A 27,438-nucleotide genomic window follows, 5' to 3' on the forward strand; every position below is an offset into this window, starting at 1 on the left:
CAGTGTAAGAGGGTGTATAGTTTTCTTTAGATTCTTAAAAGGGTTCATAGCCCTAAAAAAGGGTTCATAACCCATTGCCCTATAGATTGTTCACTTTTTCCCTAGAGGTACCTTAGTTATTTTTATCACTTCTGTTCATGTGAAAATAAAATCATATTTGTTTTCAAACAAACTTCTCAGAAACTTCAATTCAGTTTTCTTTGCTTGTAGGATAGTGCAGCTGTCCAGATTCTCTTGGAGATTTGCTTACCTACTGAAGAGGAGAAAGCGAAGGGTGTCAATCCAGACAGCTTGCTAAGGAATGTTCAAAGTGTCATTACTACCAGCACTCCAAATAAGGGACTGGAGGAAGGAGAAGACAGTTTGCTTTGTAACCTTCGAGAAGTTCAGTGCCTTATCTGTTGTCTGTTGCACCAAATGTACATTGCGGACCCCAACATTGCTAAGCTTGTTCACTTTCAGGTCAGTTTTCAAAGAATGGTGCTTTATGGTTGAACTTTTGTTTTGTGTGTGTGTGTATGGGGGGGAGTTGAATACTAAATGAATAGGAAGCATTTAGAAACTGGAGATAACACAACTAATCATGCTCCTTTGCAATATGGAGAAAACCCAGATTTTTTTAGGTTTTATTTCAGCCTGTTAAAGTGTTTAGGTAATTCATCTCTATTCTAGTGCATCAGAAAGGTGAAATGCCAGGATAGGTATAGGGCACTGTAGCCTTCTGAGCAACTTTTACATAAGGGAAGTGAAACCTTCCTTTATATTTTTATTTGTATTTGACCTACACTTATTTTATTTATATCTTTTCTCTCCTTTCTTGTTGAGATAGGGTTATCCATGTGAACTTTTGCCTCTGACGGTCGCAGGTATTCCATCTATGCACATCTGTCTGGATTTCATACCTGAGCTTATTGCACAGCCAGAACTTGAAAAACAGGTAATGAACATTTAGCTCGTTAGGTAAATTTTGATTTCTCTCCAGTCTTGCTAATTATGTAAAACATTTTATAATTTTTACTACTTAAAAATATTCTTCAGAAACATGTAATATTTGGATTTTGTATTGCAGATATTTGCTATCCAGTTGCTTTCTCATTTGTGTATCCAGTATGCATTACCAAAGTCACTCAGTGTGGCTCGCTTAGCTGTCAATGTCATGGGGACTTTGCTGACAGGTGTGTAGCCAACCAACATCAGTGACAAAACTTCTAACATAAAGAAGTACATATTTTTTCTGAATTTAGTGACACTGTTTTCTGTGTCACTAATAGTTTAATTTATGCTATCTTCTGAAATTTTTTTTATTACAAATGTGATTTATAGTGTAGAGATGAATAGGTAGGCAAATTGTATCATTCATTTTGTGAATAACTATGTACAGATTTATAATAATAAGCTTCCCACATTTCATAAATGGAAATAAAATTTTTCTGAATGTAATTATGTCAACAGAAAACAAGTTATAATTATTAAAAATGCTTAGAGTTCCAGAGAAATATAATCATATGTATAAATAAGAAAAATATATCAGTTGTTTTCTTAAGTTCTAAAATATAACCTAACATTTTAATCACCTTCCAGTTTGTAGAGTAAAATGGTATGAAAATAAACTACTTTAAAATATATGAACTACAATTTAATGTTTTAAAGTAATGGCTTAGTTAATTTTATATTCTTTCTCAGGGCTCCCATAATAACCTGTTCATTTTCCTTTCCATTGTATTCACCTCATGTTATAATCGTTTGTAGTGGTTAAGATCCTAAAGCCCAAGTTCAATCCCAGCTCCACCACTAACTGGCTGTGTGGCCTTGAACAAATTTATTAAACTCTCCGTGTTTTTAAAAAATTAATTTTAGGGGAGGAGGGAGAGAGCGAGAGAAAGAAAGATCAATTTGTTCTACTTATTTATGCATTCATTGATTGATTACTGTATGTGCTCTGACCAGGGATTGAACCCTCAACCTTGGTATATCAGGATGACACTGTAGCCAACTGAGCTACCCAGCCATGGCTAACCTCTCTATGTTTTATTTAAGAGTTTTCTTCTATAAATATATTTCATTATAGTACTTTCCTTATTCATAATATTGTGTGAATTAAATGAAATAATGCATGTCATACACTTATCACAGTGCTTGGGCATAAGAATTTATGTTGGATGATGGCTGACTACTGGATTGTGAGCTCCCTAAAGGCAAAGGCAGGGGCTGGCTATGTCTTAGAAAGCTGAGTATCCTCAGCACAGAGCATGGTACTTAGTATATTGTATAGACCACGTATGTTGAATTTATACCTGTAGAGACAAAAATTGTTCCCTTCTTTCCAACAGTTTTAACACAGGCCAAGCGATATGCTTTTTTCATGCCAACTCTGCCAAGTTTGGTCTCTTTTTGTCGAGCATTTCCTCCACTGTATGAGGATATTATGTCTTTGCTGATCCAAATAGGGCAAGTCTGTGCCTCTGATGTTGCCACTCAGACTAGAGACATTGATCCAATTATTACACGTAAGTAGTAACTTATTTTCAGACTTTTTTTAATATCTCAAACAAACAAAAAACCACAAAATCCTTTCTAGATTTCTTGCCTTAATTAGTTTTTCCCCTTATGTTTTTAGGTCTTCAACAAATAAAGGAGAAACCAAGTGGATGGTCTGGAATCTGTAAAGATCCATCTTATAAAAATGGATCCAGGGACACTGGAAGCATGGATCCTGATGTACAGCTCTGTCATTGTATTGAAAGCACAATAATTGAAATAATAAACATGAGTGTTAGTGGAATTTAAAAAAAAGCTTTAAAAAAAAGGTGTTTGCTGCATATACCCAATATGAATCTGTATCTTATAACAACTCTAAACTGAATGGGAACAGTAACCTCTTGGAATCACTAAAATGATTCCATTCAACATGAGACAATTTAGAACTCTGGAGAATTATGCTTGCTTGTATTTGATTGGCAGTTCTTTGGATCTACTTTGCTGGTATGTTTATGTTGTAGCAGCTGAGCTTTTTTTCTGTTGGGGTCACATTTAAGAAACTCACTACTGGAAAGTGAATTTGTCCTTGTATTTAGCTTTTGAAGTGAAGAAAAACTGCCAAGCCTTTAATTTCTTATAAAAATGAGTATGTGGGTAGCCTTATTGTTTAACTGTGAGCTAGTAACAGAGTGTGATGATGCAATGATGAGAGGGAGAAAAAGGGAGATTTCAGGAAAAATTAGGAATTTAAATACCCAAATAGAAATCTCTAAAACTTGCAATGCAAGTAATAGTAATACAAGAGAGAATTCCAGTTCTCAAGAAACAGTATTGAGAAGGCTTTAAAAAAGACAAATAGCTTTTTGTAAATGATTTCCATGGAATTATAGATGAGGATTTTAAGATTTTTACATATTTGCTTCAATTTTTACTAATATGTAAAGCCATATGTTTAAGGAGATACTTGAATAATTTGGGATTTTAAGATACTGGTTTAAAAGTGTGTACAGAAACATCCTTGTGCAGAGAAGAACCTGAAAGGAGGGTCTCATTTAGTTTTTTTAAAATTTATTTTTATAATGCTTTAGTAACTTATCTAATGGTCAGAAATACATTGGTATCTATTTAAATTTTAGAGTAATAAAACCCACTGCATTAAAGAGCTCTTGGTTTGTCATCAGGATTATAATTCACATCATAATTTTAGAAGATCTTTGAGTAAGAGAATATATACAGTGTTTGGACCTCAGGAAAAAATAAGGAAAAAAAACAACCATCCACCCTGAAAATACCATGCTGTTGAAGGATTTTGCAGTCCTCTGTTAGTAACTTCCGTTGATTATTAGATAGATGCATTCAGGTAATCCATAATCCTCATTTTATTTTCTTAAGTATACAATATAGAAGGTACTTTGCTTTCTGAGATATACCTGAATGACAGACACCCACCCCTCTGTTGCCCCCGCTTGCAACAGAACTCTTCACTTGTGAAAGAAATCAGGCAGGCTATTTAGAAAGTGTGGTTTTTAAGAAATTAAACTTCAGCCTTTTTACTAGCAAATAGTCACATCTCATTTTCCTCCTTTTAAAATGGGATTGCTACTGGCCCTACCTCATAAGGGTATTAGGTGAGAACTAATTTGTATCTGTTTCAAATCATGAAGTGCACAGTATTATAGATAGTAGATGCTTAATGCTCAATTAAGTAATTTTTGTGAAAAAGAATAGCATTTAAAAAAATATCATAAGAATTTTCATATTTTTAAACAAGGCAGTTTTGTAGTCTTTTAAGATTAAATACACCCACTCCAGTTTTGTTTTTAAACTGAGGCTTGGGAATATTTTGTGTGGGTAGGTAACCTCTAGGAATTCAGAAAAGATTGAAATAAGTTTTCTAACCTAAAGGTAGTGCACATTCCTGGGTAAATTTTCAAAGACTGGTCAAAACCTGCTGTGTTAAAATAATAACATATACTGTTTTTCATCAGATTTGTTGATGATGTAAATAAAATGTGTAAATATATTAGTAAATGCTAATATTCATGTATTTTAAGTTAAGGTTATAAAATTTGTCACAATGTGATTTTTTTTATTCAAGTGAAAACAGATGTGTGCAGCTATTTTGAATATTGGTTTATAAACATTCATATTCTTTATCAAATGGACTTGTATTTTTTTGTTTCATTTCACTACTGTTAACCTGAAAGGAACAGTTCAGGGAACTGGAATCCAGGGCTGTCTGACTCCACACCTAGGTGGATCCGTTTCTGTGTTGTGCCACATGCATCAAATGGCAACACAAGGTTAGAGCCTGTTGAGAGCCTTAGAAATTTAGGAGAGAAAAATCAGAGTAGTTACCCTGGAACAGTTACTTAAAAGACTGGATATTTAAAAATGTTGTATAAGCATAATAACAATTTGAAGGTATTTTTAGGGATTTCTTTTTATAAATTATCCTTTATTCCACTGTCTTGACAGTAAATTACCTTCATCTTTGCTTATATTTTCACATAATTTTAATACCCAGTGTGCAGTCTGCTTTTTTTCGTTTAGTTTGAGATGGAATTTGTTTGCAGGCTGTTTAGTTTTTATAATTCTTTTATTGGTTTCATAATGATTGAATTGATATTTCATAACCATCTTCTATTACTAGGCTGAGAAGTTTGTGATTTGCTTTTTCAATATTACAGTAGACACTTATCAACTGAGGTATTGTTAACTTTTCTTACTTCTTTAGGATACGTTTCTCAGCCTGAAATTACTAGATTAAAGAGTAGAATTTATTTTTATGACAGTAAGTTTTGTCATTTGGGGAAGATGTAGTAAAACTAAAGGTGATATTCTCCTGCTGCTCCCTCCTGCAGCAAACCTCGCCCCAAAATAGTTTCTTGAATTTGAGAAACTGTACCTGGTTTTCTCTTTTTAGTACACTTCTATTTGAGCCAAGTTTAGGATTTACAGAATAAAAAAAATATTTGGCGAGATCATGATTAACCGCCTACCTTTGAGTAAACTGAAGTGTACTTCTTGGCAAAGAAGAATGAACTGATTTTTAGGAGGGATAAGCCTTAATGGAGGTAGAAGTAAGTGATCTGGTGCTGGAGAGACCTCGAGAGCGTTTCTCTGGTTGAACTTGATAGCTGGGAAATCCTTGATTAATGAGATATCGTAGCCCGTTGTCACGAACCTTTTCACTTCGTTTGGTTCGCCAGTCCAGCAATTCCCGCCTCATTCTCGATACCCTGGGAACTCCAATGAAAGTTCGGAAATTTGAATCCAGCGGCATTGAAAAACGCTGAGAGAGGAACCGGGCAAGGCCTAAAGGTGTTTCCTCTCCGTTTATCTACAGACCTTAAGAATAAGACCTCGCATTTCCAAAGACACTCACACACGGGTTAAATCACGGGTTTCAAAAAGTCCAACGGAGAATTCTCTGCCTAAATCTCTGGAAATTGCGCGGAGTCATTCATTTTCCCCTTGTTCGTCTTCCGGTGCTGCCAATTACCTTGGGGGGCGGGGTCTCGTCTTATTGCGAGGCTCCCATTGGGTGCAGAATTCCTTTGCTCTAGTCCCGCGCCGGGATTGGTTGCCCGATTTCTGGCGTTGGCGTGTAATTGGTTGCCTGAGCTCGCCCTGCGATTGGGTGCTGGGAGCCGAGGGGGTGGGAGGCGGGAATTCGTCTGGGAGAGTTGGTGAGGGGACTGAAGAGAACCCGAGGAGAGAGAAAATAAAGCGGCCTCAGCCCACGACCAGGCCAGGGGCGTAGCAGCCCAGCCAAGAAGAGAGAGGCTGGTGACCTTTTTTTCGGTGGCAGGGCTCGGCTTGATTTGCTCTCCGATATCGGTTTCCTTTTCTCCCGAGAATCGGCGCCCAGTCAGCGTTGCTTCGGTTTTCCTCAGACCAGGCAAGTCTGTCCCCGGTGGGGGGGCGCGAAGTCTGACCGAGGGTGCTTTCTGCTGTCGCCCAGCCTCCGGCCGGCTCAGGGGTGTTGACGGGACCACCTTCGGGCATCTCGGCTGGCTCGGGGCGGGGGAAGTGGGCGGAAGAAAACCTGGGGGGGAAGGCGCCTGTCCTCACCTTCTTAGCGCGAAGGCCTGGGCCCCGCGTGAACTCTCGGCGGCAGGGGGCGACAGCGGCAGGCCGATTTTTTTCCTTCTTCTTTGATTCAGTATTTGGGGGAAGCTACCCCATTTTGAGAGGCTTGTTGCCACAGTTGGGGTGGGGGGTGGGTTGATTTCTAGGTAATACCTGAGTAACCTCGCCAGCGTTGAGCTGTTCAGAATCGGGTTAGATCCCACCAGATCTCATTCTCAGAGCTGCAGAGATAGAATCACGAGCTATTCGAACTGGAAAATAGGTTAGAATGGTGGTTCTTAACTTCTCTTGGAACACATTAGCTATGGTTAAGGTTATTATTGACTTCATCATCTGTGGAATTGCTGTTTCAACCATCCCTCCATCCCCAGATGGAATTTACCTCCCCACACCCCCACTATTGCAAATAATCCCTCAGTTGAGAACAGTGTATATCATTCCCCTCCATGTTTTCAAGTATTTCCTTAGGATACGTTTCTGGGAATGAGAAATCCATGGGCTTTCTCTTCAGGAAAATGCAATTGTGCACAGAAACTTTAGCGTGCACCGTCTAGAGATCCCAGCCTGGGCGTGACGTCTCTGGATCCTAGGTTAGGAAAGGGTGGTTTAGAGGATGCGGAGAGGAGCCGATCCCTTCCTGTGTCAGATACTGGCGTTTAGGCTCATTCTGTAGTCACCTTATTCTTAACTCCGTTCTTGGTTAATTTGCATAAAACCCCCTCTCAGGTAGGTAGTATTTTCCCCACTTCACAGATGAGGAAGCGGGCTCTGAGAGGTGAAGGGATTCATACGGTGGAATTCACACTGAGACTTGCCTTCCTCCAAAGCCCACTTCTTTGCATTGTACCATCCTGACCTTTAAGTAAGAATTATTGAGCACCTACTATATGCCAAAGAGTTTTGCCCCTTACAACAATTTTATTTATTTATTTTTTCTTACAACAATTTAAAATGAAGGATTGTTACAGATAAGGATCTTAGTCTAGAGAAGCGGAGAGACATGATCAAGGCAACATATTTGAGTTGTCACAACCTGATCCAGAACCCCTTTCCTAACTCCTGGTCCACAACTTTGGCAGAACAGGGATACACATCCAGATTTGTCAGATTCCAAGGCATGCTCTCAACTGCTGTGATTTATAAGACTAGGAAATTCTTTTACTTCCATTTGTTTTGTTTATATATTTATTCCAATTTTTATTTCCAGATTTCTACCCTAGTGTTGGGTATCTGGTGTTCTTTGAATGGCATTATTTCAATATTGATTTTCGTTTGTGTTGCAGTTAACACAAACAAGGAAGTAAACAAGGAAGTATGATGTCTTCAGCATGGTCTGAATATACAATTGGTGGGGTGAAGATTAACTTTCCTTGTAAAGCTTATCCATCACAGCTTGCTATGATGAATTCTGTAAGTATTTTCAACAGTTATTGCAAGTCTTTACTAAGATACATATGCCTGTAATTCACAACATACATTGGGTCTGTGACTACATTTATTTTCTCAGATAATAAATGGATTGAAAATATTTTCTGGGTTCATTGAAGAACACCTAACCTTTGGAAAAATAGTACTGATCACTGCTAAAGTGTATATTTTCATGGTTAGTTAGGAAGCAAAGGAGAACACTCTGAACAATGTTCTCAGCTTATTTGGAACTTCTACTCTACAGAATTACTACTTCCTACAAAGTATACTGTCTTCCACATAGAATACTCTATTTCCCACCATAATTTTTTTGAGATATTTCAGTCATAGAAAATTAATACACAAACTTGAGTAAACCAACTTTCCAGCTTTGTTATATCTTAATATTTTGCCATATTTACTTTATACCTTGTTTACAAGTAATAGGATTACTAGTATCCTGAATTTGTTCTTTTTCTTTCCTAACGGTATTTTAATACGTTTATTACATACATATGTATCCATAAACAATACAGAGTATTACTTTATATATTTTTGACCTTTGCACAGTGATATGATAGTACACCTATCTTTCTGTAGAACTTGATTCTTTTTTGCTTAACATTATTATTATTATTGTTATTTGTTGATTTTAGAGAGAGGGAGCGAGGGAGAGAAAGATAGATTTGGTTGCCTCCTGCACTTGCCCTGGCCAGGGATCGAACCTGTAACCTGGGTATGTGCCCTGACCGGGAATCAAACCTGCCACCTTTTGGTGCATAGGAAGATGCTCCAGCCAGCTGAGCCACACTGGCCAGGGCTGCTTAACGTTATTTTTAAGATGTTGCCCTGTTGATTATTAATCCATTTTAATTGCTGTATTGTATTCTAGTATACGAATATCAGGAATTTTTTTGTCCATTTTCTTTCTGATAGACTTTTGGGTTGTTTACATTCTTTTGCAATTATAAACAGTGCTGCTGTGAACTTTTTATACATGTTTCCTTCTGATGGAGACCCTAATAAAGTAAATTGTTTATTGATTTTTTTTTAATTGTTTTTGTGTCCATAGATTGTCAGAGGATTAAACAGTAAGCAACATTGTTTGTTGGAAAGCCCTACAGGAAGTGGGAAAAGCTTAGCCTTACTTTGTTCTGCTTTAGCATGGCAACAGTCTCTTAGTGGTAAGTAGCTGATTGCTATCTTCAGGTTGCTTATTGGGACCTGAAAAAGTATAATAAAATACTTTTCATTCAGAATGATTCATTTATATTCTAGCTAATTGAAGTACTCTCTTTTAAGATGTTTCTTTATAATATTATATATCTCCCAAAAGAATTTCAATATGACAAAATATGTTCAGTTAATCCTAAAACAATTTTGAACTTAATGTAGTTTTTTATTTGATGATTCAGAGTATGTAGGAGAATCTTGGCATGCTTAGAGTTATTATTACCAAAATAACTATGATAATTTTTATGTAAAAGATGAAAGAGATAACATATAGGAATAATTGTGTGTTTTTAAAAAAATTTTTTTTTTAATATATTTGCTTATCTGTCCCTTTCTCATAACATTAAAACATGGAATATATAAAAAAAGAAAACATTCTAGTTGATCTTCCTTCTTGTTTGGATGCCATATAAGCATTTGTTGTAATATTGTTTTTATGAATCCATATTATTTTCCATTACTTTTACTTTACCTGCTAAAAAATGCCTAGAAATATTTACTTTTATGCAAGACTATCTAATATACATAATGAATCTGAAATACAATATTAGATACACTTTAATTACATAATTAGATTGCTTTGACCTAAAGTGTTGGCAGAATTTAAAGTTAACCATGGGTGTGTATGTGTATGTATGTAGATGTGTATATGTGTGTGTGCGTATATGTTTGTATGTATATATAAATGTATGAATATATAATGTTTTTTAAAAGGAAATGTTTGTGCTACTGATAAGACTGTATTAAATATTAAAAATAAAAAGTAAATATTTTATAAGCTTGTGGTTGTCTATTTTGATTCTTATTGATGTTAATATTTGGGGAAAATGAGATTATCTGTTAATAACTTAAAATTTTAATGAGAGATTCTGCATAATAGAATTTGTAGTATATCTGTAATATAGATGGGAAAATAATGTCAGTACTCTTTAGAGAGAATAAATTATTTAGCTTTTAAAAATATCTATGAATTGTATATTTAAACACATAAGCACATGATGTAGATGTTACAATTATGTATTATAAAGTATTAAAAATTACCTGTTTTACTTAATTTGAATATTGACTTTAAAGTATATTTTGATACGTGTATCAGAATTGATACGTCATGAAACATGTTTCTGTTTGAAATAAAAGTATAATGTGGGAATGACTTTAACCCTATGTGTTTACATTATTATTTGACATATTGAACTTTCAAATTCTTGATTTAGGGAAATAGCAGTAATTAAGAATATAAGTTAGTTTTTTATTTTAATCTTCCCTGCGTGATATTTTAATAAATCTCAATTTAAATTAATACTTGAGTCATTGTGCCTTTATTACATTATAAATTTTTTACTATTATTAGATTTTAATAAATTACATAAATATTGTAACTTCTCTACATATTTCTGGCATAAGTGTTTCCCTCCTGTCCCAGTTTGATGCTGCAGATAGGGTGACTAGCTTGTTCAAATTTGCCAGGTACTTTTTCAGTTTTAGCACAGAAAATCTTGCATCCTGGGATACCTCCTAAGCCTGGGCAAACTGGGGTGGTTGCTCACCCTAGCTGCAGAGAAAGATAGATATTTTTAAAAATTAGAAATATTATAGAGTTTTTTTTTATTTTTTAGGAAAACCAGTGGATGAAAGCTTAAGTAAAAAAGCTGAAGTATCATTGTCATGTTGTTGTACATGCCATTCAAAGAATTTTACAAATGATGACATGAACCAAGGAACTTCACGTCATTTTAGTAGTCCAAGTACACCACCACCTTCTGAAAGAAATGGCACTTCACTTTGTCAAGGTAGTTTATATTTTGCCTGGGTCTGTTGGTATCTGTAATAGAAGCCTTATTTATTGCTGTTATGAGACCTTATTTAGATAAATTTGGTTAGCATAATTGATTATGCACTTCCACATATTTTCTCTGGAATTATTTTTAGATAATTCATAGAGTGGTCAGAAATCTTTGGACTATTTTATTCTTGGTTTGACTCTTAATTTTCTCAGACATTTTACTAGCTTAAATTATTTTTTGAAGAAGGCAAGGCAGAATAAATGATATTCAGGAATTGTTGTTATTTGTAGGCAGTATTGTTAATTACATGTCAGAATTTTATAAAACGTTAATTTGTATTGTAAGACAAAATCTAATTAGCCTCATTTATTCTTGATAAGTTTGCCTGAACTTCTGAGGTTAGCATTCTACTGAAAAATACAATAATACTCTAATGGGGTTTCCTTTATAGGTTGCTGTCTTCTTTTTCCTGTCTGCCTTGATTATACTTTTTTTGTTGTTAGTTTTTGACAATTTTAATATAATGTGTCTCAGAGAAAGCCTTTTTGGATTGAGGTAATTAGGTGTTCTGTTAGCTTCTTGGATTTGAGGACCCAGTTCTTTCCATAGGTTTGGGAAGTTCTCATCGATTATTTGTTTGAATAGGCTCTCTGAGGAGGTGGGCATCCCCTTTCTGAGGTGGTCATCTCTGTCCTGGGGAACCACTCCCATGGATTGGATGTGGTGGACTATGGGTCTCCTGGACTGTGTGTTCCCTGCATTGCCTTCCAGTAGCCAGAAGCCACTAGTAGAGCTGCTCTATCTTAGTTGACCCAGCATTTTCCAAAGTGGTTGAACCAAATTTGTGCACCCCACCCTGTCCTATATGCAGTAGTGTATGGAAGTTACATTGTTCAGCATTCTTATTAGCACTTGATATCTCCAGTCTTTAAAAATTTTACCCATTCTGGTGCATGTGTCATGTTCTCATGAGTTTTAATTGGTATTTCTCCGGTGACTAATGAGGTTGAGCATCTTTTTTGTGTTTATTGGTTATTTAAATATTCCTTTTAGTGAACTGCCTATTCAAGTTTTTTGCCCATTTTTCTGTTGGATTGTTTCTTACTGATTTCTAGGTGTTTTAAAAATATATATATTCTGGATATATCTCATTTCTTTATAACTTTATATTTTAAAGACTTAACCTTTTTAGTAAGCCTCCTGCAAACTTCCCTGCTACAAAGAACATGAAGATAAACCTTTTTGTATATGCAGATAATATGATTTATATTTTAATGTATTGGGGGTTAATCTTATTTGGCATATGGCTGTTCAGTTTTTCTAAAACTAAATTATTGTTTATGGTGGATGTTCCTTACCCTTTAATGGGTCCATACACACTTCCCCTTGGTTTATTTGGGGCAGGTTTCTCAACAGTGGCACTATTAACATTTTGAATGGGTTGATTCTTTGTCATGGAACTGTCCTGTGCATTGTGAGATGTTTAGCAGCATCTCCCAGGCCTCAACCCACTAGATGCCAGTAGTATTCCCCCTTCCCCTGCCTTTTGTGACAACCAAAAATGTCTCCAGAGATTGCTCAGTGTCCCTGGTATAGGGGTAGGGGGTGTTAAAATTGTCCCAATTGAGAACCACTGTGCTAGATTTGTTTTGTGGGTATTTTACTTGTTTGCCAGGGAATTGTGGAGCTCAAAATTACATGTGTTTCTAAAATATATATGAAAACGCAGAGGACTAAGAATAATAGGCAAGAACACTTTTGAGAAGCTGGTCAAGGTGAGATGACTTAATCTATGAGGTATCCTGATTTATTACATATAAAGCTATAATAATTAAAACAGTTTGGTACTGGCACAGTGGTAGACCAGTGGAAAACGATAGAGAACCCAAATTTGGTTTCACATGTAGCCAGAAACTTGATTTTTTTATAGAAGTGCTCCTACAAAGCCGAGGGCAAAGGAGGGACTTTTACACAAGTGGTACTGGGATTCAGATATCGTATGGAAAAAATTGAAATTGGAGCCCTACTTTACTCTGTATACCACATCCATTCCAGGTAGATTAAAGACCTGGGTATGAAAGGGAAAGCTAAGATTCTAGAATATAGTGGTTTTCAACCTATGTTCCCACGAGTCTTAGGAAAAAACATGGCTCTTGGAGGGGAAGGAATAGTGGTGGATCAGAGAAGTTCTAGGTCTTTCATCCTGTTTTGGAAATTATGAGCAATTTTTCTTTAAAAATATAGTCCTCAGAAAAGGCTTGAAAACTAATGCTGTGTGGCATAGATTCACTTCTGTGTTTATACAGAAAAACTTGTTTTTTAAAACAAGTATTAGACCTGCCTATAAGGCTTTCTCCTCTAATAGTCTGTAAATCCCTCTCCCTCTCCCTCTCCCTCTCCCTCTCCCTCTCCCTCTCCCTCTCCCTCTCCCTCTCCCTCTCCCTCTCCCTCTCCCTCTCCCTCTCCCCCTCCCCCCTCCCCCTCCCCCCTCCCCTCCCCTCCCCCTCCCCTCCCCCTCCCCTCCCCCTCCCTGAAATCAATAAAGACATATTTAAAAAACAACAAAAAAACCCTAGTGTTCACATTTATAAAATGGGGATAATGTTATTTGGTGATTAAAAGGTCATTGATGACCTTGAGAATGGGTTTTCAGGATTGTGGGATTAAAAAGTAGATTATAAGAGCTTGATTTTACTATATTTTTAATCCCAATGCACTTTAAGAAGCGTAGTAGAAAAGTGACATTGAGACACTGTAAAGAAAGATTTTTATAGATATGAAAATACATTTTCTTGAGAAAGTCTTACAGTTATATTTTTAAAATCACATTATTGGGAGTGGTCTACAAAAGTATAAACCTGTTAAATCAAAACTACACTTGCCTGTTGAAAGCATATTTCTCAAAATGTTTGCTATATTTTTGTTAAAGTAAACTAAATAGTAAAGAAGTGCTTTTAAACATGTTTAGCAGTTCATGTTTTTAAATGTTATTTTCAGAAATAAGTCTACATCTTGATTCCAAGTTTTTCGTAGAAAAATTACCTAAGTGTAAGTTATTTATGCTGATTTTTTACTTCTATAAGACTCTCCTGAAAAAACTACGCTGGCTGCAAAGTTATCTGCTAAGAAACAGGCATCTGTAAACAGAGATGAAAATGATGATTTTCAAGTAGAGAAGAAAAGAATTCGATCCTTAGAAACTACACAGCAGGTAAACAAGAGTTGATTGGCAGTGAAATAATCCCATTAGTTATAGCTGAACAAGGCCGTCAGGTATCAATCTAGTTTTCAGTGACACTTGTGGAAATCAGTTGGGTCATAGATGTAAATTAAATGGTAAATTATTGCAACTTAATTTTATGTAGCTACTCATTACAAAGGAGTTTATTATAAAAGATTATTTACAGTAACATGTCATTAAAGTGAAACTGCGTGGTGCTTTCTTATATACAAGGAATTTGATAGTAAAATATTTACTTAAGGCATATATTAATAATATAGCTACTTTGTACTTTCTAACTCCTCTGTTGTTTTAATCTAATAATGTCATATTTTTTTTGCCAAAATACCTTTGATTTGAATATTTATGTCATGGATATTTTTGGTATTGATAGTTTTAGAATATCTACAAGTTTTACTCTTATTTATTGAGTTAATATCAGTATGATAAAATGTTTATTTCTAAAAACGATTGAAAGACCTAAATTACTGGATATTTTAAATGACACTTTTCATAGACGAATGCCATGTTTTCTCATAGAGTTCATGGCAGTGAGATGGGGAGGCTGGGACTTTAACAGACTTAGTTACAAATAAAAAGATGATAATTAGCATGTCATTTTTATGGAATTGTATATTTTTAATTGAATATATTAAAAAAGTGTTTGCATTCTTGTGTAGTTTATCTATTTTACTTATAATCTTTAACTTTCATAATTAAACCACTTTTAGAAATAGAATGAACTAGTTTATCTCTGGAAAAACACCAATTATAAATGAAGCATGAATATTTAGAAATTTTTTCCTCCCAAAAATGTGTACATAGAGATGGATGTTGTGAGGTAGGCCTCAACATATAACATTCATTCCCTGACTTCATTGGGTCTCATTTCTTTTTTGGTAGGAATGGGATCATCAATAGAATGCCACCCTCCCCTTAAAATTTAAATAAATAGGGTTTTGGCAAGTAGGAAAAAACATAGACAGTTTGGAAAGAAAACTTAGTGGTATTTATGAAAGAAATTTAGTCAAATACAATTTGGATTATCAACTATCTAGTAATAGTAATAATAGTAATTTATTCTGTCATATAGGAAATTATGAATATTTACATTTAAAATTTTAATCTGTGTCTTAATTTAGTATGAGGTTTCTATTTTATTTGCTTTTACTTTCCAATTAGATATGTAATTTGGACTTTGCTATAATACTATACTTGGTGTTCATTTGGTGGAACTATTTTATGGGAAGATCATTTTTTAATACTATAGTTTTGACATATCACTAATTAAAGCTATTTTGGTTAGGATTTAAGAGGTATTACTGTATTCTATTTTATTTAAGTCTTGTAATAAGTTGCCTGTTTGTTTTTAAAAATTATTTGATTATTGCCAGTTAGAAATAGTCATTTTTTTAAATGCTGAAAACACATTATAGTTATTTTGACCTTTGGGAACAACTAGCCTGCTCAAACTTTTTTCTTCCTTTTTATTGAATTTATTGGGGTGACACTGGTTAACAAAACTATACAGGGTGAGGCAAAAGTAGCTTTACAGCTGTGAGTACACAAAACACAGTTTATTCTTATATTATTATTTATTAGTTATTGTATTATTTTCCATATGAACAACTGTAAACCTACTTTTGCCCCACCCTGTACAGGTTTCAGATGCACAATTCCACAACACATCATCTGTACATTGCATTATGTGTTCACCACCCCAAGTCAAATCTCCTTCCCTCACCATTTATCCCCTACCTACCCCTAGCCTGCTCAAACTTTTAGTGTACTTTAAACTTTATTTTGGTTTTATGTTTACAGATTAGGAAACGTCATTGTTTTGAAAAGGAACTACACCATTTGGATGCAAAAGATGCTTCAGGAAAGACCACAAAACTCAACTCTCCATTAAGAAAGAGAAACTCCTTTTCTTCACAAAATGTATGTATTTATGCCATTGTTCAGTTTAAAGAAGGAGAATGAAATTTGCTAAATACATGTTTGGAAAAAGAGGAAGAATAGCATAAAATACAAAGAACAGTAGAAAACAACTCAGAAGTCCTAAGTGCTGTCACATCATATCTATTAATGTAGGAGATGGTAAACCCTACCCTCTTTGTGCTCTGGTTTCATCATTTATCAAATGAAAGAATGGGACTAGAAAGAGATCTGAAAGTTTTTTGCCTCTTCAATATTCTAATGTTTGTGAACTCCACTTCCCTAAAGTTCTTTCAGTGTCCTTAGAGCAGCAGTTTTCAAGAAGTAGCAGTCAGGCAGCATAACAGTACTGTTTGTATTCATCCATCCACAATTCAGTTGTCTGCTTAGTGTTCCTGGGGGGACAGTGGGTGTCAGGGAGGGGCTATCTCACTGCCCACCATCCCAGGGCCCTGGCCGCCTTTGAGGATGACACACAGGTTATGACAGCAGAGTCAGAGTGCTCTGGAGGGAAGGCGCATCATCAGGTCATGGAGCTCTGGAGATTCTTGAGATTTTTTTCAGGTGCTCTGTGAGGCCAGAAGTATTTTCATAGTAATATTAAGATATTATTTGCCTTTTTTTACTGTCTTGACATTTGCACTGATGCAGAAGTAATGTTGGGTAAAGCTGTTGGTGCCTTAGCACAATCAAGATAGTGGCACCAACCTGTACTAATAGTAATTTTCTTCGCCATCATTAATATACAGTTTAAAAAAGCCAGTTTTACTTAAGAATGTCCTTGATGGAGCAGTAAAAATTACTGTTTATCAAATCTCAGTGCTTGAGATTTTTAACATTCTATGTGAAGAAATGAGTGGTACTCATAAAACACTTTTGTCTCCAGGAGTAGAATGGTTGTCTTGAGGAAAAGCACTGGTAGGATAGTTTGGGTTGTGAGCTGTACTAGCCACTTTTTTTCACAGAACATCATTTTTACTTGAAAGAAAGACTGACAGACTATGGTAATTCTTTTTTTTTAAATAGCTACAGTAATTTTATTTATTACTCTTTTTCTGTTTTTTATTTCTTTTTTTCCTTTTTTAAAAATTATTTTTATTTTTCACTTACAGTTGACATACAATATTATATCAGTTTCAGGTGTACAACCCAGTGATTAGACATTTATGTAACTTATGAAGCGTTCACCCCGGTAAATTTAGTACCCATCTGACACCATAGAGGGACTGTTCTTGCCTCATTGTATAACAGTTCTTAATCTTTGCAGAGTGGTATATTATAAATCACAAAAATATTTCTGTTAATTCTGGAATAGGTGATTTCATAAAGAAATGGAAGAAAAATAAGTTTCATGAGATTTAAATTTATTTTATAGCAGCTTCTGAAATTAGTGTCACCAAAATTCTTCAAGTAATTTAAAAAATGCAGTCTATATTTTGAAACTTTTCTTATGTTGACAGATCATATGTTTCACATTTTATGTATCAGATTTTAATCTAGATCATCTAAAGATCTTAAGGTAATTTGAGGGACTTGGACAAGTAACATTTCTTTTTAGAACCTGTTCCTTCAAATGGGAGGAAAAGATGGTGGGACTGGATTTAATATACCTAATATTTCATTTAGATCTAACATCTCTATATTCCAAGGATGCTTTTCCTGGTTTGGTTCTTATAAGATGCTATTAGGGAAGACAGTATTTATTTTTTAAAAGAATGGTTATTTGGATTAATAAATAATGGGTTTGTTCTCTTATCTCTACAAAGATATAAATGTTATAGTCTTTATACATTTGAAATCTACAGTTGTATTTTTTTTGAAAAAATTTCCTCCATAAATTAAATGGCAAATTAGTTTCATGATTTTTGTTTTCCTCTAAATTTGACATTAAACTTTTTAGGTTTTTCTTTCAAATTTTCTTGTTTTTATTAAAATAATTTGGTTTCCAACCTGTGGATTGGAGAATTAGATAGCTATCTTTTTACCTTCCTATCATTTCCAGTCTCCTCACTGTCTCCTCAAGTCAGAAAATGGTGTCAATACCTCCTCTCTTATTTGAATTACCTTCCATTGCCCACTGCAATGGACATTTAGATTCCTTTTTTGTACTGATAATTTATATGTTGAAGAATTAGTGAGGCATCAGTCTCCATGTGGTCAAAATATAGTTAAGAAAAACATTGTTTTTAAAAATAGAACATTACCTTTCTTATATTACTTTGTTCCACTATTTATAATCATTTTCTCTAGAATTTATTTGTATTCTCTTCATTCTTTTAGTAAATCATCACAATGGGTGAGGTGTTTTCACAGATACATTATTATGCTTATATTTACTTTTTATTTGTTTGTTAAATAAATGCTAACATTGTCTTTATACGTTTAAAAAGTGGTGATTTTTTTGGTTTTGTGTAGCGGTAGCATATATTATTCTAATTTATTACTTTTGCCTAATGTGTAGAAAAGAAATGGGTCCAGCAGAGAGCGCTGTTGACCTTCAGATAAAGTGGTGTTGGGCAAAATCTTGGGCTTTTTTCTCCCCTCCTTTTGCATCTTAATCCCTGCCTTTTCTTTATTTTTTCTGACTCTGACTCTGACTCTGTCTCTATCTCTGTCTTTCTCTTCCACACCCCCTCTTCCTTCCCTCCCTCCCTCCCTCCCTCCCTCCTTCTCTTCAATATTTGGCATATTCTCTAAGATCTCAGGAGAAAAGGACAAATTTTCTCTGAAAAGTATTTGACACGTCATTTTCTCATAATTTTAATTTACTTTTACGTAGCATAACTGCTTATGTAGTGATATGATGTTGACTATGTGCCAGAAACAATTCTAAGCATTGTAGAAATATTAGTTTACGTGGTAAATACAGGTTCATGTGAGTTAATACTTACTATAAGGTCTTTTAACTTTTCTGTGTGTTTGATAGTTTTCAAAATAAGACAAAAGAGTTTAACTCAATTCTTATAATAACTCTGTGAGAAAGGTCTTAGTATTTTCCCCAATGGCAGATGAAGAAATTGAGGCACAGACAATTTATATAGCTTGTTTATGTCACGAAACTGATGAGTAGAGGCTGGTTCAAAGTAAAACCAGGCTATCAACTCTAGAATTGATCCTCTCAGCCACCACACTATTCTGCCCCTGAATAAACTCTTCCAGATGACCTTTGGGGGAAAGAGTTCTTTTTTTTTTTTTTTTAATGTATCTTTATTGATTTCAGAGAGGGAAAGGGAGAGGGAGAGAAAGAGAAACATCAATGATGAGAGTCATTGATTGGCTGCCTCCTGCACGCCCCCGACCGGGAATCGAACCCCGATCTCCTGGATCCTAGGTCGATGCTCAACCGCTGAGCCATGCCCAGCCAGGCAAGATAGTTCATTTTTGTACTGTTATAGGTCATATTATATGCAGTACCATGTAAGTAATTCATTTATGATTAGGTCCTCTTTTAGTCTCAATATCCTGTTCTTTACAATGTTTAACAAAGTTTATATACTTATTTGTAGTTTTAACTGTTTTTGTTTGCCTCCTTGCCAGGATGTCCATAAGGACAAGTGATGTCTTTCTTGTTCACTTTTTTATAACCAGCATCTTGCACAGGACCTGCTTCTAGTAGGTACTCACATGTTTGCTGAATAAATGAATGAAAAAAAAGGCCAAAGTTAAGGATCTGCACAATTTACCAGTATTGTGGCTTACAGCTTTTACTCAGATCCATTTACTTAAGAAGATATGATGCAATAGAGGCAACTTAAAGCAGGATTTAAACTATTTTGTACTAGCACACAAAAATAAAAGATCAAACAGTGATTTCAGGGACCAACAAGTAAATTGGTGCTTAATATAAACAAAAGATTAGAAACAACTTTTGATTTCTGTAGCTAGTTGTTAAATAATATTATCAACTAGCTGAAGTATAATTTATTCAAAGCAGACAAATTTTTGAAACCTATTTACACCAGACACTTAAATGGATACAGCTGTCAGTGGGGAAGAGGGAACTGGACAAAAGAAGGTGAAGGAATTAGCCAAGGAACCCAATGCATAACCCCATAGACACAATAGTGTGGTCATGGCCAGAGGGAAGGAGCGGGATAGGGACTGGATGACTGGGTGGAGGTGGGCAAAGGGGGTGGGAATGGGGACATGTGTTAAAGTGTCAACAATAAAAATAAAGTTAAAAAAAAAATAACCTGCATTTCACAGAGTTATTAATGATTATATGATGATAGCTTTTGGAATATATACTTAAGCCAATTAATTTATGTTAGTCTCATTTTACACATAAGAAAATTGAAGCTCGAAAATATTAGATTGTTGACTATGATCATACTGCATGTAAATAGTGGAACTATGATTTGAGCTTAGTTCTAAAATTGAGTGAATATGGATTCATGATTATAAATGGGGGAAAATGAGAGGAAAGGAATGACTAGGAAAAAATGTTTTTCTTGTCTGGTGAAAAAAACAAAGTTACTGTGCAGGAGAAAGTAGATTTTATTATTCAATACGTCTGGCATTAAAATATCTCCTTTTAAATAGTCAACCTACAATTGGGGAAAGATTAAATTATCTTAAACATTTTTGTATTTTATCTACTAAAGAATCAAAGGAAATTTAAAACAAATTTTTAAAAAATTGTTTGAAAAAACCTTTAACAATATAAACCAGTACAGAGTGAGAATTAAAATATTCTCCCTTAAAATATTGCTGCCACACCTCTTTCTGCTTCCCAGAAGTACACAGCATAAACACTTTCTGGATCTTTTTGTATAAATTTACAACACATATTTTTCCTAGTTCTGTTATAGTTTACATTTTTAAAAAGTATTTAACCCTCTTATTTATAGGATTTATTTTAATATATGTATGAGGCCAGGCTCTAATTTTATGCTTTTCCAAATAGATGATCAATTATTCTAGTGTCAATTAAAGAGCAATTTTTCCTGATATGAGTTTTGCTATTATCACATACCAAATATATACTTAAATTGGTTCCTGGTCCTTTTTTTTCCTCTTTAAATTTTTATTTTTTCAAAGTATGTATGTATTTTGTCAGAGTCAAAGACTTCTACATGGCTTCAAACAAAAAGTAGTAGGCCCCTGTATTGGTTCTATTCTCCACCAATTTCCATTATCTGAAGTCAATGATTTAAAATCATTTTACCTGTTTATTCTGATATTTATTTGTTTAAAAATAACATGCTTAGCTGGTTTTCTCTTGAATTTTTGGTTTTAGATACCTTCTATTGCTTTTCTATTTTTTCTAATTTTCTCATTACTTCTCTTCCTTAACCCTCCAATATTTGGTGTTTACACTATTGTAATTTTGTCAATATCATAAAAACTGAACCAAATGTTATATTGTTATCATAGTTTTTCCCCCCACAAACCAAGTTTTATTTTCTAGTGCTAATATTTGTCTTATCATTTACTTAATTTTCTATATAATTGTAACTGTTTATACCCAAACTCTGATAGAACTTAAAAGCTGTCAGTTCATTCAAATGCATCAAGTCAAGAATGTCCTTTTTTTAGACTCTTGGTATTTAATAGCAATAATGAAAAATAATTTCAAAGACGTTGAATTATGTATTTTTAATGACATTGATATTTTTGTATATGAAAGATTGTCTGTTTCTTAGAGAAAATTTGGAAACCATCAAAATGTATAATTAAGTTATTAACATTAATTCCTAATTCAACTATCCCCTCAGTATCAACCCCTGATGTTTTGCATGTTATCTATTTTTACACACACACTCTCTCTTGCACACACATATAATTAGTTATCTATTGCTGTGTAACAAACCAACCATTTATTTAGCTTACTATTCTGGGGGTCAGCAATTTAGGCTGCGCTCAGCTGGGCATTTCTTCTGCTGATCTCAGCTGGGCCACTCATGCGTTTGTGGTCAGCTGCAGGTCAGCTGCAAGTCAACAAGGCAACTCTGTTACAGGGGGGTTGGTTGGCAGTCTGCTGGGACCATGGGGTGGGTATTTCATCCAGTAGGCTAATCCTGGTTTATGTATATGGTATTCCCAGAGTTCTAGGAGCAGCATGAGAACAAACCCCAGTGTACAAATATCTTTTGAGCTCCTCTTTGTTTCACCTTTACTAATGTCCCAGTCACCAAAGCAAGTCACATGGCCAAACCCAGATTTAAGGGGTGGAGCTCACCTCTTGGTGAGAAAAGTTACAAAGTGACCTTACAAGGCTTAATTGTTTGAGGGTGGCTTTAGGGTTTATAATTTGCATCTTAAATTTATCACCGTATTTTCAAATATTTTACTTCACATGTAATGTGTAAGAACTTCTATCACTATGCTTTCATTTCCACTCTCATCTTTTGTGCAATTTTTGTTATATATTTTACTTCTCTATATATTATGAACCACACAGTATTTTGTTAACTATTTTTGCTTTAAACCATCAGTTATTTTGTTTAATTTTAAATTTTTTATTGAAACTTTATTTTTATAGAGCAGTTAAAGGATTGCAGCAAAATTGAAGGGAAGGTAAATAAATTTTCTGTATATGCTCTGCCTCTCCACATGCATAGCCACCCCCATCATCAGCATCCCCCACCAGAATGGTGTATTTAGTATAGTTGATGAACCTGCATTGACATATCACAATCCCCTTTCCCTGATGATATAATGACATGTTATGTTGAGCATCTCTTCATATGCTTATTTGCCATCTGTTTATCATCTTTGGTGACGTTTCTAATTAGGATGAAAAAGCGAGGTGTCTAATAAGGTCTAAAAGGATTAAAAAAGTCATTTTTAAAAATTGGGTTGTTTTCTTGTTAAGTTTTAGGAGTTCTTTGTATATTTTGGATAATAGTCATTTATCAGATGTGTTTTTGTAAATATTTTTTCCCCAGTCTGTCGCTTGTCTTCTTCTCTTGATGTTGTCTTTTGCAGAGGAGAAAATTTTAATTGTAATGAAGTCCAGCTTTTCAGTTATATCTTTTATAGATTGTGTCTTTGGTGTTAATATCCAAAGCCACACCCAAGATTATCTATGTTTCCTTATGTTATCTTCTAGGAGTTTCATACTTTTGTGTTTTACATTTATGTCTGTGATCCATTTTGACTTAGTTTTTGTGAAGGGTTTAAAGACTGTGTCTAGATTCATTTCTTTGCATGTGGATGTCCAGTTCTTCCAGCACCATTTGTTGAATAGACTAATTTTGCTCCATTTTATTGCCTTTGCTACTTTATTAAATATCAGTTGACTATATTTATGTGCGTCTATTTCTGGGCTCTGTTCTGTTCCACCAATCTATTTGTCAGTTCTTTCACCAATACCACACTGTCTTAATTACTGTATATTATAATAAATCTTGAAGTTGGACAGCATGGTCCTTCAATTTTGTTCTTCAGTGTTGTGTGGCTAATCAAGGTCTTTCACCTCTTCATACAAACTTTAGAGTTAGTTTGTCAATATCCACAAAATTACTTGATGGGGTTTTCATTGGAATTGCATTAAATCTATAGGTCAAGTTGGGAAGAACTGACATTTTAACAATATTGACTCTTTCTATCCATGAACATGGAATGTCTCCATTTATTTAGCTCTTTGATTTTATTCATCAGAGTTTTGCAGTTTTCCTCATAGATTTTGTATATATTTTGTTAGACTTATTTATATCTAATTATTTTGGGGGTACTAATATAATTGGTATTGTGTTTTTATTTATTTTTATTTATTTATTTATTTTTAAACGTATCTTTATTGATTTCAGAGAGAGGAAGGGAGAGGGAGAGAGAGAGATAGAAACGTCAATGATGAGAGAGTCATTGATCGGCTGCCTCCCGCACACCCCCGACTGGGGATCGAGCCCCCAGCCTGGGCATGTGCCCTGACCGGGAATCGAACTGCGATCTCCTGGACCCTAGGCCGACGCTCAACCGCTGAGCCACGCCCAGCTGGGCAGGTATTGTGTTTTTAATTCCACACTCCACTTGTTCATTGCTGACATATAGGAAAATAATTAACTTTTACCTTTAATCTTATATCCCTCAACCTTGATATAATCACTTATTAGTTCCAAGAGTTTTTTTGTTGATTATTTCTAATTTTCTGTAGACCACTACGTAATCAGCAAACAAAGACAATTTTATATCTTTCTTCCCAAGTTGTATACCTTATATTTCCTTTTCTTGTCTAATGGCATTAGCTAGAACTTCCAGTATGATGTTGAAAAAGAGTGGTGGGAGAGGATACCTTTGCCTTGTACCTGATCTTACTGAGAAAGCTTTAAGTTTCTCACTATTAGGCATGATGGTTGCTGTGGGTTTTTTGTAGATACTTTTTATCTAGTTGAGGAAGTTCCCCTCTATTCCTGGTTTACTGAGTTTTTATCTTGAATGGGTGTTGGATTTTGTCAAGTGTTTCTTCTATGTCTATTGGTATGAGCCTGTACATTTTTTTTTTAAGCCTATTGATGTGATAGATTACATTAATTGATTTTCAGATGTTGAACCAGTCTTACATAGTTGTGGTCTGAGAGTAGACATGGTATGATTTCTATTTTTAAAAATTTGTTAAAGTGTGTTTTATGGCCCAGAAATATGGTCTGTCTTGATGAATGTTCCATGTGAGCTAGAGATGAATGTGTATTCTGTTGTTGGACTAAGTAGTCTGTAGATGACAATTATATCCAGTTGATTGATGGTGTTGTTGAGTTCAACTATGTCCTTACTATTTTCTGCTTGCCGACTCTGGCCATTTCTGATAGAGGAAACATTTCTCCTAACAGCTTTCATTGGCTAGAATAGATTCTAATGATTGGAATAGACTTTCGAAAGCAGTATGACTAAGTTGGCAGGTAGACTGAAGAGCTTAGGATCTCATTGCTACTAAAAGAACAAGGTCGTTCCTGTGGCATTTCTGAAACAATCACATACTAATGCTCTCTCAGATGAGTAACTACAAATCATAGCAAACAGAAGAGTAGCTAACACATAAAAAGGTCACTGTCACTTCATGTAGAGGAAATAATTGAAGTAGCTCAGCAAATAGCAAAATAAAAAGAAATAAATGTTTCAGAACCAGCTGTTATATTCATTTGGTATCAATAAAATGGTCCAAAATAAACCAGAAAGACCATGGCAAGTTATAGCTGTGTAAATGACGAAATCTGATATTTACTGTTTAAATTCAGCAGCTGAAAGAATCCCTTTGTAAAGAAGATGAAAAAGAAGTTTACATTCATTACTTCCAGACTGCATTACTCTTTGGAAAAATATGACCTACCAGTTAGAATTTGGGTATTATTGTTACTTTTTCCTTCATGTCCGCATCATGGTCATTAACGCTCTCATTTCCTGGCACATTCTTCTCCATATAACAGGAAAAACAGTGAACCTTTAGTGAAAGTAGGCTGAATAGCTAAATGGCCTCCCTTTTTGTGGCAGTTATTTATATTCTGAAATAGTGTAAAACCTTGAAGAAGACTCTCCTTTGCCACGTGGCCATCATGAAGAGAGGAATGATGCCTTCCAAGTAGTCTTTCTGTCATGGCTGGATTTTCAGAAAATTCAATAACAGTTTCAAAACTTGAACCTTGGTGCTTCTATTTCCTGTAAGCAACACTTGGAACAGGTCTGTAATGTAACTGTTAAGCATGTGCTGGTGGTCATTGGTAACTGTCATGTTTGTTAACAATCTCAGTCCACCAGCTGCTGGAGTAGGTTTTTTTCAGTTTTTGTATAAATTGAATGTTTTGTAGCTATTGGGGAGTGGTGAGGGCAAAGTCTCTGTTTTAGGTGGGCAGAGAGCTTGCTATGAGACTGTGGACCTTTTAAAAGTCTGAATGAGGAGAACTTCCTTCAGGAAAGACAACATTTAAGCTTGAATACCCCCTGGAAGCTTTAGCTTTCCAAATATTTAATTTTTTAGAGAAGAGGCATCTGGTGTCTGCTAACTGCGTGCTTTCTGAATGAGAAAGTAGAAGAGAGAGATTGGGATGCTGATTAGATTAATTGTCCTTTTTTTCAAATCTGATTATCCCACTGATTTTAGCTTTATCATTCTCTTCCTCTATTGAATTTGCTGGCTAAGTAGAGTTCCATTGAACAGGTTGGCTCCCAACTTCCCTTTACACGCTTGTCATGAATTCTATACTTCATTTTTCTCCATCTCTTTTATTTTATTTTTTATTGGTGACTTATTTTTATGTTCTTCCTTACAGTTTTCTGTATTTTCTAAACTTTTTATAGCCAAGATTAATGTCTTTTAAATCAGCTGGTCTCTTCTTGTTCTGCTTTCCACCACAGGTCAGTTGGTATATGCAGTACCTAGTGCCATCTCTTTTATTAGTTCTTTGCTCCCAAATTTCCAGAAATTTGTTGAACTCTTTCATGTATTGGTGAACCCCTGTTTCATGCTCTTTGTTATTGTGGCTTTATTCCTTTTTGTACTTCTGTGCCTGGGATTGACAACTTAAATGATCAATAGGTAGCATGAATGAATGAAGGAGTCTAAGTACCTGTAATTAAATTCTTTAAGTGGTAGAGACTGTGATATCTTAAGAGTATATGCCTTATATCAATGTGACAGTCTACTCAACACTGACTGCTGCCCTTTAGGAATATAGACCCAGTGTGGCCATTCATTCAGTATTTACAAAAGAAGCCAAAACTATGGATTTTCTTTTTTTTTGTTTTTGTTTTTTAAACATATCTTTATTGATTTCAGAGAGAGGAAAGGGGAGGGAGGGAGAGAGATGATAGAAACATCAATGATGAGAGAGTCATTGATTGGCTGCCTCCTGTACGCCCCTGACTGGGGATCCAGCCCACAACCCGGGCATGTGCCCTGACCTGGAATTGAACCCTGATCGCCTGACGCTCAATCACTGAGCCATGCCCAGCTGGGCTCATCTTATAATTTTTAAGTAGTTCAAATTTATAAAACTCTTTGTAGCTTTTCAAAGCATGATTTTCAATCAGATGTGATTTGTGGGCTTCCAGTTTGAGACCTCAGCTACAAACTAAGTTTATTTCAATGGTGTTTTAGGTGGGATGGAAGCCAAATGTGTATGCGTAATCTACCATATTGGTAGATCAGTTTGTTCTCTGTATACATGAGTTTGTTTCTGTTTTGTTTATTTTGATGTAAATAGGAGGCAGTTAATTTTTCTCCAAATAGTCATTTGTCTGTTAATTGAATAATTTTCCCCACTGATTTGAAATGTCGCCTGACTTAATCAGAGTGATATGCTTTTGAAGAAATAGAAGCCTACTCAAAGAAAGATCAAGCAGGAAATA

The 27,438-nt window shown here is 34.9% G+C and overlaps 2 protein-coding genes across 11 annotated transcripts in view; both read left to right on the forward strand.

The window, feature by feature from the left end:
- INTS2 (integrator complex subunit 2) overlaps positions 1-4,637 on the forward strand; it is a 30,912-nt gene extending 26,275 nt beyond the window's left edge. For all 10 annotated transcript variants that reach the window (XM_081160891.1, XM_081160898.1, XM_081160892.1 and 7 more), the window contains 5 exons: positions 211-462; positions 830-937; positions 1,070-1,175; positions 2,331-2,507; positions 2,618-4,637. In XM_081160891.1, coding sequence (XP_081017017.1) covers positions 211-462; positions 830-937; positions 1,070-1,175; positions 2,331-2,507; positions 2,618-2,787 — 813 coding nt within the window. In that variant the 3' untranslated portion in view covers positions 2,788-4,637. The remainder of the gene's footprint in view (positions 1-210; positions 463-829; positions 938-1,069; positions 1,176-2,330; positions 2,508-2,617) is intronic.
- Positions 4,638-7,876: 3,239 nt separating this feature from the next.
- The window catches only part of BRIP1 (BRCA1 interacting DNA helicase 1), a 78,184-nt gene continuing 58,622 nt past the window's right edge, over positions 7,877-27,438 (forward strand). Inside the window, 5 exon segments of the mRNA XM_081161813.1 lie at positions 7,877-7,983; positions 9,053-9,164; positions 10,830-11,003; positions 14,081-14,208; positions 16,039-16,158. Of these exon segments, the coding sequence (XP_081017939.1) occupies positions 7,888-7,983; positions 9,053-9,164; positions 10,830-11,003; positions 14,081-14,208; positions 16,039-16,158 (630 nt within the window). The 5' untranslated portion in view covers positions 7,877-7,887.

Source organism: Miniopterus schreibersii (assembly GCF_964146895.1).
Source record: "Miniopterus schreibersii genome assembly, chromosome: 16".
Lineage (NCBI taxonomy): Eukaryota > Metazoa > Chordata > Mammalia > Chiroptera > Miniopteridae > Miniopterus > Miniopterus schreibersii.